The 18,054-nt window shown below is 36.7% G+C and overlaps 3 protein-coding genes across 4 annotated transcripts; 1 reads left to right on the top strand and 2 right to left on the bottom strand.

Moving 5' to 3' along the window:
- The first annotated feature begins 6,130 nt into the window (after positions 1-6,130).
- LOC110786470 (protein CHROMATIN REMODELING 35) lies at positions 6,131-11,846 on the top strand. 2 transcript variants are annotated; one of them, XM_056842945.1, is made up of 6 exons: positions 6,131-6,306; positions 7,885-8,263; positions 8,973-9,145; positions 9,289-9,447; positions 9,536-11,322; positions 11,410-11,846. In XM_056842945.1, the coding sequence occupies exons 2-6, from the start codon at positions 7,906-7,908 to the stop codon at positions 11,411-11,413; spliced, it is 2,481 nt and encodes an 826-aa protein (XP_056698923.1). In that variant the 5' UTR covers positions 6,131-6,306; positions 7,885-7,905; the 3' UTR covers positions 11,414-11,846. The 2 variants fall into 2 exon arrangements, with proteins under 2 accessions (XP_056698923.1, XP_021846718.1); XM_021991026.2 differs by having other exon boundaries at positions 7,885-8,275.
- A 106-nt stretch (positions 11,847-11,952) lies between these two features.
- On the bottom strand, positions 11,953-14,699 carry LOC110786506 (pentatricopeptide repeat-containing protein At1g11290, chloroplastic). The gene has a single exon (XM_021991056.2). The coding sequence runs from the start codon at positions 14,247-14,249 to the stop codon at positions 12,057-12,059; it is 2,193 nt and encodes a 730-aa protein (XP_021846748.2). The 5' UTR covers positions 14,250-14,699; the 3' UTR covers positions 11,953-12,056.
- Positions 14,700-14,841: 142 nt separating this feature from the next.
- LOC110786507 (gibberellin-regulated protein 1) lies at positions 14,842-17,848 on the bottom strand. The gene is made up of 3 exons (XM_021991058.2): positions 17,668-17,848; positions 17,461-17,497; positions 14,842-15,374 (listed from the first exon to the last, which is right to left on the bottom strand). Exons 1-3 carry the CDS (start codon positions 17,764-17,766, stop codon positions 15,193-15,195), a joined length of 318 nt encoding a protein of 105 aa, XP_021846750.1. The 5' UTR covers positions 17,767-17,848; the 3' UTR covers positions 14,842-15,192.
- Between the last annotated feature and the right edge of the window lie 206 nt (positions 17,849-18,054).

Below are 18,054 nucleotides of genomic sequence, written 5' to 3'. Positions count from 1 at the left end.
TTTTTAACTAATGATTTTAGTTAAGACAAATTAAACATCTCGGTTTATCTCTCCCTAAATTACTGTACAATTGCTTAATCGACAGTCAAAAGTTGGTAAAATGTCGTACTTTCTAATGCAATTTTTAGTGCGGATGAACCACAAAAGTAATACAAATTACTCATAGAAACAGAGGAGAAAGAATACATATCTCTGACATATCGTACGACATACCCTCAATCTAAACTACTAAGGAGCGTTTGGTTCGCAAACTAGTATGAGGTTGGAATCAAGAATGATATCAAGGTAGTATGGATTTGGAACTTGATTCTTAATACCGTGTGTTTGGTTCGATTTGGCGATGAGTGTTTTCATTTTGTTTGATACGTGAAGTAAAGGTATGAGTCATACCCACCTCCTCTAGATTTCTAAGCCCCATACTTTGGAGGTTAGGTATGGTCTAAAACTCTTAAAAACTCCAACCAAACACATGATATGATTTAAATCATTCTAAACCCATACCCCATACCTAAAAACCACGAACCAAACACCCCCAAGTAGTAATTCCAATACCATATTTGTCATTTCGCGTACTAAAATATCAAACAGATAGTAAGGGCATCCACAATTTTTTTTGGCAAATAAAGTTATTTTATTACCAAAAGGAGAGGGCTAGTAAAAGAACTAGCACAGTGTTAGGCACAAGCCACCAGAACACCAAAAACAACAAGCACAAAGCTAAACACTAGCAAAAAAGGACACCTCTAACACAAACTCAGCATAGCAGCTTCTGACTGTCAGTGGCCCTACAAGCCACCCTAAACTGGATATCATGCACTAAATCAGCAGGGCTTCTGCATTGTTGGTTAAACACCATCTCATTTCTCTGAAGCCAAATGCCATAAACACTTTCAGAGAAGAACATCAGCAGCAATTTATATCTATCACCAGTTCTTTTAGTAGCTTTCAATATCCAAGCAAGTTCCTGATCAAATGGAGCAGGATTTCTGTGAAACTGCAACTGTTGAAGGATCTTTCCCCACACAGCAGCAAAATATGAGCACTCAAAAAATAGGTGACCAGTAGATTCAGGCATGGTTTAGCAAAGTGGACAACTGTTAGCAGTGACAATCTTCCAAGCTAGCAGCCTATCTCTGGTGGGAAGTCTGTTCCACAGTGCAAGCCAAGTGATAAACACACTCTTAGGGGAAGCTTTATTATTACAAACCACTCTTTTCCAGGGAACTTTGTCATGAACACCAAGGAGATGTTTATACATCAATTTAATGGAGAATTTCCCTTTCTGCATAACAGCATCCCATCCACCAACATCATCAATCAGAGTGTGAGAATCCAGAATCTTCCTCAGTGACCAAGAGATTGTAGCTGGCCATTGAGTGGAAAGAGGCCTGTTTTTAATGTAATAGGTGTGAACCCATCTGCTCCACAATCTGTCTTTTTTGTGAGTTAGAGCCCAAAGCAGCTTAGACACAGCAGCTTTATTCCATAACCCCATTTCCTTAAGGTTCCACCCACCAACACTTCTAGGAAGACAAAGAGAGTGCCATGCCACCAAGGATCTTTTGGAAGGATCAGTAAGACCAGTCCAAAGGAAAATCCTACAGAAGTTCTGGATTTCCTTTAACACTTTCTTAGGTAAAATAAAGATTTGACACCAGAAAGCTTGCAAACTAAGCAAGATTGCTTGAACCAACTGAAGTCTACCAGCATAAGAGAGATGCCTAGCTGTCCAAGACTTAGCTCTAGCCACCACCTTGTCAATCAAAGTTCTGCATTGGTTATAAACCAGTTTTTTAGTAGAGAGTGGAACACCAAGATACCTAAAGGGGAATTGCCCCTCTGGAATATGAACTGCATCAAGAATAGCAGCTTTGGTAGCAGCAGAAACCCCACCAATGTAAATGTTACTCTTGTCCAAATTAGCTTCAAGACCTGAAGCTCTTGAAAAATTATTGAAAGCAGCAAAAAGCATCTCAACTGACAGAGTATCAGCTCTTGAGAACATAAGAAGATCATCAGCAAACATCAAGTGTGTGAGGGCCAACTTCTCACACTTAGGGTGGAAATTGGAATCTGGCAAATTCTGCAGCTGTTGTAAGTGTCTTGTAAGATATTCCATACCAATAGCAAAGAGAAATGGAGACATTGGATCACCCTGTCTCAATCCCTTCTTTGCTCTGAAGGGTTGTGATGGCTTCCCATTGATCAAAATGCTATAAGAAACAGTAGAGATACAGGTGAAAACCCACCTCACAAAGCACACAGGAAACCCAAGTTCCACCATAACACTTTTCAGATAAGACCACTCAATGGAATCATAAGCTTTCTTCAAATCCACCTTTATGAGACACCTTGGAGAGATGTGAGTTCTGGTATAACCTTTGATCAGCTCAGTTGCTAGGAGAATATTATCAGAGATTTTCCTGCCAGGAATAAAGCCAGATTGAGCTTCATTCACAACATCACCAATAACACTCTGCATCCTGGTTGTGAGAATCTTTGCCACTAGCTTATAGATAACAGTACAGCAAGCTATAGGCCTAAAATCCTTAACCTTAGAAGGGTTAGGAACCTTAGGGACAAGAGTAATGGAAGTACAGTTGAATTGAGGCAGCATAGTGTTAGTTCTGAAAACTTCAAGTACAGCTTTATACACATCAGTCTTAATAACATGCCAAGTTCTTTTAAAGAAAACAGCATTGAACCCATCAAGGCCAGGGGCTTTGTCATCACCAATCCCTTTAAGAGCTTGGTCAATTTCTAAAGTGGTTACCTCTCTGGATAGCCATTGTTTAGCAGGAATACTGAGAGTACTACCACTTCTCAAAGTAGGAATGTGAACTGCAGGCAAGGACTGAGCAGCTGACCCAAGCAATTTTTTATAAAAACCAACAATTTCACCCTGAATAGCATCAGCTTCAACCAATTTGTTTCCACAATCATCAAACAGAACTGTAATCCTGTTTTGCCTATTCCTTTCCTTGACAGAAGAGAAGAAGAAATGGTGATTAGAGTCCCCCACTTGGAGCCATTGAATTCTTGATTTTTGCCTCAAAGCAATTTCATCCACCCTAAGCCATTTCCTCAAATTATCAGTGAAAGTTCTCTCTTGTTCAAACAACCCAGGAGAAGGAGTAGTTTGAAGAGAGGTTTGAACTATCTCTAGCTGAGATCTAGCCATTTCAATTCTCTCTTTGATGCCAGCAAACTCTTCAGAATGCAGAGCTTTCAACTTGTGCTTCACAAGGTTCAAATTAGACCACAAACTAAACATAGCAGAACCTGTTTTCCCTCTGGTACCCCAACTATTCTCTATCAGAGAAGCAAACTTACTATGATCTGCAAGGTAATTCAGGAATCTAAAAGGTTTATCTCCCTCCATTTTATCAGGTAAACAGTTCACCAAGAGTGGAGAGTGGTCAGAAATGGAAGAGTTGAGATATTGAACAGGAACACCACTAAACTTATGGATCCAACCAGCATTACCAAGCCCCCAATCAATTCTACTAGCTGTTTTCCCATCACTAGAACCTTTATGCCATGAGAAATAGTGACCCACACTTTGTAGGGGACAAAGACCAGCAGTCAAAATGAACTCATTAAAATCTTTGGTTTCAGCAATAGAAACCTGAGAGCCATTAATCCTATCAGTGTCAGACAAGAGGGAATTAAAGTCACCAGATAAGAGCCAAGGGTGAGAACCAACACTAGGGAGAATAAGCACAAGGGAGTGCCAAAGATCCTTCCTAGTTTCAATGGTATGCAAACCATAGACTGTTGTAAAGAAGAAAGAAATATCACCAGTTCTATCCCTAATCACACAGTGCAAAAACTGCTCATGAGTATGCAGAATTGACAGATCAACTTCTGATTGTTGCCAACCCAACCAGATCCTGCCTCTAGGATTCAAGCTATAATTGTTCTCCCAACTCCAGTGTCTACCAAGTTTAGAAGACAACCTAGGAAATTTAGCTATTTTTACTCTAGTTTCTAATAAAGCAATGATATTAACATTGTTAACTTGCAACAGATGCTTTACCTCAGAAGCTTTAACAGGATCATTAAAGCCTCTCACATTCCAAGTACATAAGTTAACCTTCTTCATGAGGTTCATGTGAGGTATTCTGCACAATCACACCATCACTATCCATTTCTCCAGAGATCTCCTTGAATTCCAAATCACCAGAAAGCACAGTGAAAGGATTACTAGGGCTCAAATTCCTCATCCTGCTAGGTCCCCTAGTTCTCCTTGTTACAATGTTCCAATCTTGGCCACTAGTTTGAACTACAGGTGGATCATGATGGGGAGTAAGGATCCCCCCTGTCTGTTGCTGTGGGGCTGAAACATGCTGCTGAGTTGGCTTAGCCACCCAAATCTTCTTTACAGCTGGTTTAGGAGCTACATTAGAGGGCTTGGTACAATCATGGCCTGCTGTATTGCACTTTTTACAATAGAGGGGTTTCCAATCATACACTACAGCCTGTTTGAACACAACTCCCCTAGCATCTTCAATCCAAACATGGTCTGGTAACACAGTAGTAATATCCATCTCAATCAAAACCCTGGCAAATGAAACTCTCTCCTGCTTTGTTGTACACTCATCAGCACACAAGGGAACCCCCAACAAACTACTGATCCTACTGAGAGAATCACTCCCCCAGCAATGCAAAGGCAAATTAGGAAATTTAACCCACAAGGGAATCACTTTGAGAACCTCCTCATAGAAGTTGAAATCTGTTGCCCATGGCTTAATGATCACTGACTTACCATAAAAGGTGTAAGGACCCCCTGCAACAATGCGATTCTTATCCTCAATGCACTCAAATCTAATGATAAAGTACCCTTCATCATGAAAAAACACTTGAGGAGTAGCAACTTCACTCCACACAGCAGCCATAAATCTCCTTACAGAGGCCAAAGTTGGTGATTCTCCTACAACATACATAACTAAAGAAGCTTGCCATTTATCAGCCATAGTGGCAAGCTCAGATTGCTGCAGTTGTGCTACTTTTTTCCCATCTTTAACCAAAGGTGTCACAAATTCCAGGGGAGCTCCTTTGGAAGCAAGCTTAGCCCCAACAAATAGATTCACCCATGGTTCCTTAACAGTTCCCCCCTCCTTAGGAACCTGTGTCGAACCACTAGGAGAAGCTTGATGCTTCAATGGTTGACCAATAACACCCACATGACCAGAGTTTCGAAAAACAGAGTCCGTACTACACTGAGGAATCAAATTCCCCTCCCCAGTGAGCCCCAACGATTGATTCAAAGCAATAATGGTGTCATGAAGAGCTTTAGGAATCATACCAGCCGAGGAGTGCACTAGATTGGAGTAAACAAGTTCTTCATTCTCAGAGTTCGTCGCGCTATTTGCAGCAGATGGGTTCGATTTTTGGCCCCCTTCTGGAACCAAAAGAGACTCATTTCTAGGGTTAGACTGAGCGGAAACATCCTCCGAAGCCATTGGTGAAGTTACAATCAAGCTAGCCTTCTTCTTCTTCGCCATTGGTGAAGGTGGCGCACGTTAGTAAACACCCTTAACGTACACCCTCTCAGCTTGGGGGAGAAGAAAGCTCACGAAAACTTTTTTGAAAAATTTCCTAATTACTTGAGTGCATATAAGGGCATCCACAATTCTTATTTACAAAGGGTGTACAATAAATATTGTACACCAGAGTAAAAGTTAACTCAAAATATTTAAAAGTTAAGCTTATATATGTAAAAGTTATCTATTTTTTAGTGATAAATTTTTTCATTTCAGTAAAAACATATTTATTCAAAACCACTAATAATGTATAAAATTAATCATTTCATTTCTATCTACTTTTTTTTTGTTAATATAAAAGTTAATCAAAACTAGGTTAAAGTTACAAAAAAAATGGGTAAAAGTTATATTTGTGTACAATAAATTTATTGTACACCTTGTGCGCACAAAACCTTTTGAAAGGCATCAAATATAAAAGCGTATAATTAACCAGAAATTTCCATTAACAAATTTATGTAAAGTAAATAAGAATGAACAAGGAAATGATGATTTACTACCAATTTTACCATATTTATGTGAAACGAATCAATAACATTCCAAAATACTTATATTATTATATAGACTTATGTAGTGCTGATGTCAAATGCGTAACGTCTGAAGCATAAAAGAGTCAATCATTTTTGTTTCACTTCAATATTATTTCATGAATTTCTTCTTCGATTCAATTAAATTTAGGTTTATGATTGCAGTTTAAACTCTGTCTCTCGAAAACTACAAGCATTTGGTTAACTCCAGAAACTGACGCATTTGGTAGTAATTGGTGAGTGCGGATTACTAATATCTCTCAATTTATGTCGCTTTCTTCATCTTTTCGGCATGTTAACTCAACACATTTTGCTAATTTGTACTAACTTTTCAATTTTACAATTAGCAAGCAAATGGACGGAGATGAGTACTCGAAATTCACTGTTTTTTTATTTTTTTTAATTTTAAATTTTAATTTTAATTTTAATTATAGGAGTAATTCGACCTACATAGGGTTTATCATAAACAAAAATTGTTGTCCTTTTCATGGAATGATGGTTGTCCTTTTCTAATTGTTTTTGTTGTTGTTAACTTGTTACTTCATCCACGTTGATTCACACAATTACTTATTGCAGCATTTGGGTTTTACATTATTCACACATTATGGTATTTGTTCTTTCACCATTAAATTAAATTTACGAATGGTCAAAGTTGTTCACTGGTAAGCAAAAAGTTCTAAATGTTGCGGAGAGGGTGGAAAGGGAATTGTTTAAGGCTGCGTTCTTTTGGTCTTTTTCTTCATAATTTCGGTTTAGGTCTAATAAGTTAAGTTCGATCAGTCCAGGTCAGTTCTTCATCCAGTGTAAAAGAAAAAGACCAAGTTATTGGGTTATTTGTTGTTATTTTAATTGAAAAGTTACTGTGAATATGTTATAGGAGTGAAGTTAGTGGGGATATCAATTATCAGTCCAAATAGAGAAAGGTAAAAAGTAATTAAAAAAAACTATGCCAATTGATTTGGGATGGAAGGAGTACCTTGATTAAACGAAAGTGTTGTATTTGGTAGACTAATGATAAATTAATTGGGGTAATAAAAATCAAACCACCTTAAGAAAAATAAAGATGGGGTGATGAGAAGTGGTGGTCTTGTGAGGAGAAGAGAGGAAATGGAAACCTATTACTCTCCAAATAAGGGTACTAATCACCCTGTGGGCTGGTCAGTAACTATTCCCCCTATAATAATGAGGGTAATTGTTCCCCTTCTTGTTTTCTTATTTTCTTACCGGCACTAGTTTATTCTCTTTGCCACCACTTCATTCTCATCTTCACCTTTAATTACCTTTTTTTTTTTTTAGTTTAAATTTTTACCCCATTAATGCATTACCCTGTATCCAAACAGGTCTTTAAGAGTTTTTTTTGTAATCTCTTGTGTCTGTTAAAAAGAGGAATAGAGTTAAGGACCAAGATGTGCCTCACAAGATAAAGTCTGGTTGGTTTAAATGTAGAGTAGGACATCCGGCGTTGTTTATAAGGTCCAAGAGTTGGGATTTAGAAAGATCATACCAGATACACTGGTGTAGCAGAGATGCGTATTTTGAGAAGGATTTGCGGGAACACGTAAAGAAAAGAATTCTGTAACTCAAAAGAAGGTTGGAGTAGTTATAAGATATGGGAGAACCGATTACGTTGACCAATGTACCGATAAAGATTTTTTACTGAATTTGGCTGATAGAAATTCAGATATCAGATTATCAGTTCCACTCTTTAGTTGTGTTCTTCCCTTTGTTTATACTTTGAAGTAATCTTTGTGTATATATCATATGATACTTGTATGACTTAAATGTAACTGAAGATAATACTTATATGATGGTAGGTTCACAGTAAGTATTAAATCATGCATAGCAGGATGGGCGGTGAGAATATTGAATCTGAAGTCTTAAAGTCAAGATGTCACAGAAGTGTTAGAGTTTTGAGAGCGACAATAATTCGTGGGAAGAAGATGAAGCAAATGCAACCTTCAAGGTTGATGACTTTGGGTCATGTTCAGGCAGTTGTCAATCATGGAACTACTGAATTTAGTGATCCGATTACAGCAATGCAAAAACATTCCAGGCTTCTGAGAATGTCAGTTCTACGTGAAAAACGGATGGGTTTGCATCCTCGTACTGATTCCAGGATTGGAAGCAGTCAGCAAATTAGTTATCCATTGTTCGTTGACAGAAACAAATTGATCACTGGAGAAGAAACAGGAGGTAGAAACCCAAGTAGGCATTCTATTCCAAGCCATATGTATCTATTCAAAATTATTGCTGATAGTACAGAAAATATGTTATGAAATCTTCCTATTGTGTCAAGGTTGTGCTTGAGTGCCGTGATGCATATACTGTCTGCATTCATATAGATTTCTGAACATGGCATTATGCACAATAGTACTACCTTGCTTTATTTTCTTCTACCATGACTTAAGAACAACTCCATTTTCTTATCTGTTCACTGTCGTCTTCTGAGACAAAAGGCATGGTCTGATGCATCTTGTGAAGTGCTCAGTTTCTTTGATGCTCTCGTCTGAATCCTTTTCAGAAGTTTTTTAGGTGGTTTACACTTCATACAGAATAGACTTGGCATATTATCACTATAAAATAAGGTTTTGCATCTCTGTCGAAGAAGTTATTGTAGAAAGAAACTGAAATGCATGTAGCCCTTACAGACAATGCTTAAGTTAGTACTTCGCATTTTCAAGATGTATATTTTCCCGTGTCTAATGTCTATGTAGTTTGCGTGGTGTGAATTTCTTGTTCTCTACAGGTGATGCAATCAGTGTCAGTTATCAGGTTAAGAAACTTCAATGCATAGGCTTAGTTGACAAACATACAATGCACACACAGATTTCATGTTGTTGTTTCTTTGAACTTCAATGTAGAGGCAAATGTATTCCCTTTGACAGTCCCCTTGGTTATTTAGGCCCCATAACATCCAGCCAGGCAGAAGTCAAACATGCTTCTCCTGAAGTCACCAAAGGAACATACATAGGGGTTGAAGAAGATACTGCAACTCAAGATGAATCCGAAATTGATGATGAAGATGATGCAGCCACTATATGGAAGAAGATGGAATTTGCAATGGAATCTTGCAAGGTATTTGATTCCTGTGCTTTTGTTAAGTACATCAATGTGAGAATTTAACCCTGAGTATTAAGTGTCTGGAACTAATATCGTTCTAGGTAAGAGGATAAGACCATTTATTTGTGTCTGAAGATTCCAGTTTCTTATGTCACTAGGAATTTCCTGAGAATCATCTTTCTGATGAAGATGAAAAGGAAGAGGAAGATGACTGTGACCATTCTTTTATCTTGAAGGATGATATTGGTTATGTTTGCCGTGTGTGTGGACTTGTGCAAAAGGGAATACAGGATATGTTTGAGTTCCTTTACCCAAAGGTAATGACAAACATCTTCATGTTTTCTTCTGTATTTACATGTATTTTTGAAATTGTTACTGTCTGATCTAGTTTTCTTCCTGATACAGCGAACAAGAACAAAGTCTTGTTACCGAAATGAATCCCAGAACATCGAAGATAACAAGCTAGATGACGCTCTTCCTGACTGGTGTAAGCTACTGAACATGGATCTTGCTGTAACTGAAGTTTTAGCTCACGCAGATCACATTAAACAGATGAAGCCACATCAAATAGAAGGCTTCAATTTTCTGCTTAGAAATTTGGTAACTGAGAATCCGCATGGTTGCATTCTGGCTCATGCTCCTGGCTCCGGAAAAACATTCATGATGATATGTTTCATGCAAAGCTATCTCGCTAAGTACCCTTCTGCTAGACCATTAGTAATCCTCCCCAAAGGAATTCTGGGCACATGGAAAAAAGAATTTCATAGGTGGAAACTCGATGATATTCCCTTGCATGATTTCTACTCTATGAAGGCAGCCAATCGTTCACAGCAGCTGAATGTTTTGAAGCAATGGGCACAACAGAAGAGCATTCTCTTTTTAGGGTATCAGCAGTTCTCTTCCATTGTCACAGGTGATGTTACTAGCAAAGAAAAGGCTGCTTGTAAAGAGATATTAGTGAGAGTTCCTACAGTTCTGATATTGGATGAAGGCCACACACCGAGGAATAAAAATACTGACATGTTGCAGTCACTTACCCAAGTTCAGACACCTCGGAAAGTTGTACTTTCTGGCACGCTTTATCAGAATCATGTCATAGAAGTCTTCAACATTCTTAACCTAGTTCAGCCAAAATTTCTGAAGTTAGAACGTAGTCGTGCAATAGTTAGGCGGATTATGAGCAAAGTTAAGATTTCTGGGGTCAGAAAACAGTTGACAGGAACAGGGGATTCTTCATTTTATGACCTGGTGGAGAATACACTAACTAATGATGATAATGAACAAAGAAAAGTTGGGATCATAAAAGATTTACGTGAGATGACAAGCCATGTTCTTCACTATTATAAAGGGGATTCTTTTGATGAATTACCAGGACTGGTGGACTTTACGGTCTTGCTCAATCTTAGTCCTAAGCAAAAGACTGAAGTTGATGAGATGAAGAAATTGAAGGAAAGAAAGTTCAGAAGTAGTTCTTTAGGGAGTGCTATATATTTGCATCCGCAGCTGAAGAAGTTCTCAGGAAGCAACAATGATAGTACAAATGAAAGTAAGATTTTAAGTGATGAGAAACTGGATCAAATGATCAGTAAAATGAATCTAATCGATGGGGTTAAAGCCATGTTCTTCCTTAATGTGGTACGTTTATGTGAAATTGCGAAAGAGAAGTTGTTAGTTTTCAGTCAGTATCTTCTGCCATTGAAGTTCTTAGAAAGATTAGCAGTGCATCAGATGGGTTGGAATATCAGTAAGGAGATATTCATGATAACAGGTGAAACAACTGCAGAACACCGAGAATGGTCCATGGAACAGTTTAACAGCTCGCCTAATGCTAAGGTGTTTTTTGGATCGATTAAAGCTTGTGGGGAAGGAATATCACTTGTTGGAGCATCGCGTATTTTAATACTTGATGTTCCTCCAAATCCTTCTGTGTCTTGGCAAGCAGTATGCCGGGCATTCAGGCCAGGACAGCTGAAAAAGGTGTTTACTTACAGACTGGTTGCAGCTGATTCTCCTGAAGAGGACGACCACAAGACTTGTTTCAAGAAAGAGATTATAGCAAAAATGTGGTTTGAATGGGATGAATTTACCAAAAAGGAGGATTTGGAACTTGAATCCGTTGATTTGGATGACTGTTGTGATATCTTCCTGCAGAATCCACAGCTAAGGAAAGATGTAAAAGCTTTGTACAAAAGGTTTGTGTTTTAATTTTTATATTTGAAAACATAAAAAACAACCAAATACAGAGTAATGGCAATGAATCTCCTTTCTTCCTTTTGCAGGTAATTTGAAGTAGTGATCTTACTTGCTAGAAGAACCTGTATGGTTATTCGCTTGAAAGTATATTCTCCAAAATGATGTTGCAACAGTTCAAAGGGGAAGAATGAATCTACATTTTGTGTCTTTTTTTTGAAGTTTGACATCATCTGCGACTCTGCGAGTACTGCTCCCCAATGCACCCTAAAAATGTCTAGTGCAACTTTTACATGCAGCTCTTGTACAGATTAATAGATTATGCACAATTATCCAATTTTGAGGAAAATGATGAAATTTTGGAATGGCAAGAAAAGAAGAAGAATATGTGATATTTAGATAAAGAAACACAGGGGGTTATCCCTGATTTTTTTTTTCTGGCTATTACAAGAAATGGTTCCTTAGAAGAAACTTCAACATGTATGTATATTCAATATGATATTTTTGCACCTTGCAACATTGTGGAATGCTAGATTGATCAACAAATTGCACAACAAGATCAGGCAGTCAAGCATCTGCTGAAAAAAAATTCATTTCTTCTACCTTGCATTTCCTAACTAAATAAGCGGCAATTTTAGAATAAAAGCACTTGAGATTGAGTCAAAACATGCAATCCCGAAAATTGGACAAGAGTTCCTCCCTAAATTACACACAAACACAACTGTCTTTCTCTTGTCTAATGTTCAATATCTGCAACAACCCATGGCTTTTGTAGGCCTTCCTTTATGATGTCCTCAATATCGAGTTCTATATACTGCAAAATGGAATATATATCATTTGATCTCGGGTGAGATCTATCAGCAACTCGAAACTCATGCACTTTTCCATGAACCTCCAACCAACTACACCCAGGAGTCTTCTTCAGCCCTTTACTTTTAAGAAAACTTCTCATCTTTGCTACTTTGTCCCATTTTCCAGATGCAGCGTATATGTTAGACATCAATATATAGTTCCCAGCATTTGTTGGTTCAATTTCAACCAGCTTCTCAGCAGCTAACTCAGCAACTGCAGTCTCAGAGTGCATTTTACAAGCACTTAACAACGGACCCCATACACGTGCATCTGGTTTGATGGGCATCGAGTTTATTAACTCTTTAGCTTTACTAATATGTCCAGCCTTACCCAACAGATCCACCATACAAGCATAGTGTTCTTGGCTAGGTTGAAAACCATAGGTTTCTGTCATCTCCTTGAATATTCTCCACCCTTCATTAACTTGACCTGAATTAACACAAGCTGTTAGTAATCCAAGAAATGTCACAGAGTCTGGTCTGAAATATGATTTTTTCATCTGCTCGTAAAGATCAAAACATAGTTGCCACTCTCCGTGTTTAGAATATGCACTTATCATCGAATTCCAAGTAATTGTGTCCTTATAATCAACCTCTTCCTCATCAAATAACCTTCTTGCCATGTCTATGCATCCACATTTAGCATAACTCACTAGAAGTTCTGTATTAACAGAAGGTACAGAGAGCAGACCGTATTTGATGGTGCACCCATGAATATATTTCACCTGTTCCAATGCACCAGCATTCACACAAGCAGGCAAGACACTCACAACTGTTGCAGAATCAGCCGAAAATCCATCATATTTCATTCTGGCAAATAGACACAGAGCATCGAAATATCGTTCATGGATTACAAATCCTTTAATCATTGAACTCCAGGAAACCTCAGTCTTCTCCACTACCAAATCAAAAACCTTTTTGGCAGCTTCCAGACTATCACATTTACTATACATATCTATCAAAGAATTCTGAACTGAAACTTGATTATCTAAGCCATTTCTGATGCCATGGGCATGGATTTGCTTCCCCCATTCAAGTGATTTCAACTCAATAGTTGACGGTAAGACTGCAAGTGCAGTGTACAGGTCCATTCTTATTCCTTCATTACTCATTTTCACCAATAACTCCATGGATTTTCTCGGATGCCCATGTCGAAAATATGCTGAAATCATCAAGTTCCACACGACACGATCCTTTTCGGGCATTACCTCAAACATCAAACTCGCATTCTTTAAGCTACCTAGTTTGGAATACATAGTCAACAATGCGGTGCTTACAGCTAAATCTGGAATAAGGCCGCTAACAACAATTACACCATGAACCAACATCCCTAATTTCAAAGATTTCAGTTCTGTGCTAGCTCTAAGCAGATTGATCAAAGAAACCGAATTCGGCCAAATATTCTCCTCCATCATTTTCTTTAACACCCCAAAACAATTCCTAGGATTCCCATTCTGTAAACTCTCAACTATCAGAGAATTCCAGTTATCCAATTCTCTACCAGGCATTTCATCGAACACTTTACGTGCATTTTCAAACTCACCAAATTCACAATAAAACTCAGCTAAACCCTCTTTCACTTGCTCATTTACATCAAACCCAAGTTTCAACAAACGCCCATGTACCCTTCTACCGCAATGAACATCGGTTACACGCTTACAAGACCTTAGAACAGAGTCGTATGAAAATTCATCTGGGTACATTGAATTTGACACCATCTTGCCATATAACAAAAGGGTTTGTCTAAATTCACCAGATTTTACAAGAATTTGAAGAACCCTGTTGTAAATTTCCGAATTTGGGTTGGAAATTGAATTAAAAACATGTAAAGAGAGGCTATGGAGGCCAAGATTAGCGTAGGATTCAATGAGTTCAGAGGAGAGAGAGAGGTTTTGGTGATGGCCATGGAGGATACACCTTGCATGGAATTGCTTGAGAAGATTAGGTTTATTGCAGAGATTTATGAGAGAAGATAGAGTGGAGAATGGTTGATTTTGGGTGGTTTGGTTGAATATCAAATTTGGAGGGAAGGGAAGAAGAAACAATTGCCTTGAGCAATATTGCTTGAGAGCTCGCATCAAGGCTTGGTGGGTGCAAAATTTGATATTTTTTGGCCTTCAATGAAAGGAGGTTTACCGTTTACCCATAATGCGTGATATTTTATATGAATATTGTAATTTTATAAAATGTGTTTATACGGATTACGTAGTTGGTTAGATTAATAGAAATATTTAATAGTTTCTGTTTGATATACATGTATCATTTTCAAAAAATGTATGAGTTAATTTTATAAAACACATTAGTAAAGATGCAATAAGATGTGTAACTGGGACACCAAAAGTTCAAAGAACTCAGGAGTTCTTTGATGACTAGTGTGTTAGGTTCTTACTCCTTACTCCTTACTCCTTAGTCCTTACCACGTTAGTTTGTGTATCTATCTAAGGTTGACACATGACGAATATCAGCCTCATATATCTAACTTAGGTTGACACGTTACGAATATCGGCCTCAGATGCGGATAATTTATTAACTAAGTTAATTAATTAACATTGCTAATAAAATTGATTGTTAAAGAAAGGCGATGAACACTACCAAAGTTTTGATGGGAGAGTTTTAGATTTAAGGCTCAAAGTTAGAGAAAAATACCAAAAAAACCAAATGAAACAATGATACAACCTCAAAGAAATAATTTCATGCTAGCTCCGAAACAGTGGTACATTACATAACATTAAAATTCCCCTTAAAAATAAGGGTCCAAATAGAGATAATAAATACAAATGGCACATTATTGAACACCACTCCACTATCATACAAAATGCGGAGTAGTACATACTCCGTCCAGACAGAATAAAATAAAATAAAATAAAACAAAATACTAGTCTCGTACAACAATAAGACACTAAACATATACCGATATACGTACCGTACCACTAGCTATATACTATGAATTTGAGTGTTACTAAAAAAAAAGGATCGGATCAGATCGGATCGGAGTGGAGCAGACAAGTGGTGAGAATGAAATTAAGGGCACTTGTGCATTTGATTTTTGGTGGTTAAGCTGGCATAACAAGGACAGGATTCATAGTTGCCAAAGGTGCCTGGTGGTACGCAATTGCATTTGCTGCAGCAACTCCCGCACGCCCTCTTGCACAGGTTTGGCCTCTTTGTCGCGCTGCACCGAACTCCACATGCTGCATCACAATCTGCACGTACGGAGTACCATTTACCCATTACTTAATACTCCCTTCGTATTTTTTTAAGAGATACACTTGCCTTTTCCGGTCGTATTTTTTTAAGAGATACACTTGCCCTTTTTGGTAACTTATTAACCCCACCACCTAATTAAATAATATATCTACTACACTTTATGACCCACCATCCAATTAAAAAATAATTTTACAACTACACCCACCCCACCCCACCCCCACCTCCACTTGTTCAAAAGGACATGGTCCCCAATGTACTTATTTATTAAAATATCTACCCCAACCCCACTTCTTTTATTCTTCTTAAGACCCGTGCCCAACCAAGTGTATCTCTTAAAAAAATACGGAGGGAGTATACAACTTATTTATTCTTTAGGCGAGACATCCCGTCATTGTTAATTATCAATTATTTGGTTGACCTAAATTGCTCATTCACTTGCAAGTTGTGTTTTCAAATATTAGTATATATTAGGGCGGAAATTGCATACCAAGTATTAGATCATAAAATGAGTACGTTCGAGATTTATTAATTACAAATTAGATTTAAGGGATAAATATTTTATAACAAAAAAGGACAAATACTCCCTCCGTATTTTATTAAATGATACACTTTGACCGGCATGTATTTTTTTGAAGAGTGTATTGAATTTATTAAAATAAGATTAAAGTGGGGTAATGAGTGAATTATTTATTGATGTGAATAAGTGTAGGGACCACAAGAAAGAGAGAAATATTAATATAATTGGAATGAAAGTCATGACATGCCAAAAAATAAAAGTGTATCCTTTAATAAAATATGGTTGTTTATGAAAGGTGTATTCTTTAATAAAATACGAAAAGAGTAATAATTTTCGAATATTCATACGTGCATGAGACCTAATTTAGTATTGTCAATAGCTAATTCTACCCTTTCCCCTCCTTATTTATTTCCTTTTCATTTCCTTTCCTAAGTTTATACCTAACATGCCCTTAATAATTAATATCCCCCCTGCACTTGCCTTCTACGGAGTATTCTCTTCTCATGCCAATTTCACCCTTTACATACGTACTCCTTAGTAAATTACATGAAACAAGTATATCCTTAAAAATTTACAACAAAATATTTTCTCAAAATTTAGAATATTCCTTAAAACACACGGAGTATGGTCATTAGTAAGGAAATGATTTTAGCACACAACATGTTAATTTTCATAAGGTCTTGCATACACAAGGTGTACAATAAATTTATTGTACAATAAATTTATTGTACACTAACATAACTTTTACCCAGTTTTCTCTAACTTTTACCCAATTTTTTTAACTTTTATATTATTAAAAAAAAATGATAGATAAGCATTTTTAAAGGGTTAAATAATTAATTTTATACATTATTAGTGATTTTAAGAAACTTTTTATATTAAAATGAAAAAAATTATTACTAAAAATAGATAACTTTTACATATATAAGGGTAACTTTTAAGCATTTTACGTTAACTTTAACTTCGATGTACAATATTTATTGTACACCCCATGTAAATACGAATTTGTGGTTAATTTTAGCACACTAAAAAATTGATTTTAGCACATCATTTAGAGACAATTTTACGTGCTTTACTCACAATAAGGTGTTATTTAGAGACAATTTTTCGTGCTTTACTCGCAATAAGGTGTCATTTAGAGACAATTTTTGTGCTTTACTCGCAATAAGGTGTGCTAAAATCATTTTCCTCGTTAGTCTCACTATTATGTTTTCTTAGAAATTGCCTATTGGGCGACCCTGGATCTACACATAATTTATTTTCAAGGTGATCCATAAAAATAACAATACTAGTTTTGAAATAACATGCAAGAATTGATGTACTCGACAAATTAACATAAACTTCCATTTCTTGATCGAGGCCTTGTGTATAGTACGATAGGTCACCGTTTCAAATCATCCCTTCCTCATTTAATTTGTAATTTGTAATTTGTAATTTGTAATTTGTAATGTCATGTTGCTCATTCGGACAAAAAAATAAACTTCAATTACATGAAATATTGCCTAAAATAACCATATGAAGATCAAATCAGAGATAGTAAAAAAAAAACAAAAAAAAAAACTCACCCACTTTACTTTCAGAGACGTTTCCACTGTTGCTACTCTGCAAAATTGTACATGAAAATTCTTGTGTTAATTAATTAACAAATTAAAACCATGTTTAAAAATAAAATTAATTATACTCCAAAAAGGAAAGAAGCCCCAACAAATTTGTAACAATTAAAAAAGAATTATAGAATAAACCATCAAAATTGAAGGCAATAATAGTAATACCAGTTGATTAGAGGATGATTGTGATTCCAAGGCATGCACAAGCTGAAGAACAAGAAGAGAAAGAAGAAGAGAAGCAATTAAAGTTTTGGAAATTGCCATTTCTAATTGCAGAACAAATTTAATTGCTTCTTATAGTAGTAAATGAGGAGTAAGAATTTATAATGAGCTAGCTAGAGTTGAGAAGTGGACTCTATTTATAGGAGGAAAGTTGAGTTGGTGAAATATGGATTTAATTTTGTTCTACTCCGTAATTAATTTGGTGTTACGGTTGTAAAATTTAATGGTCATTCATGGGACAACTTTTGGCCAACATCAACATGTACGTACGTATTGTTATTTGTTAACCACAGTAGCTTCTAGTGATCGAATCGACATAATACCATTACT

The sequence above is a fragment of the Spinacia oleracea genome, chromosome 4, assembly GCF_020520425.1.
Source record: "Spinacia oleracea cultivar Varoflay chromosome 4, BTI_SOV_V1, whole genome shotgun sequence".
Taxonomy (NCBI): Eukaryota; Viridiplantae; Streptophyta; class Magnoliopsida; order Caryophyllales; family Amaranthaceae; genus Spinacia; species Spinacia oleracea.
The sequence above is the reverse complement of the archived record's forward strand: the minus strand, read 5'-3'. Positions and strand labels throughout refer to the sequence as shown.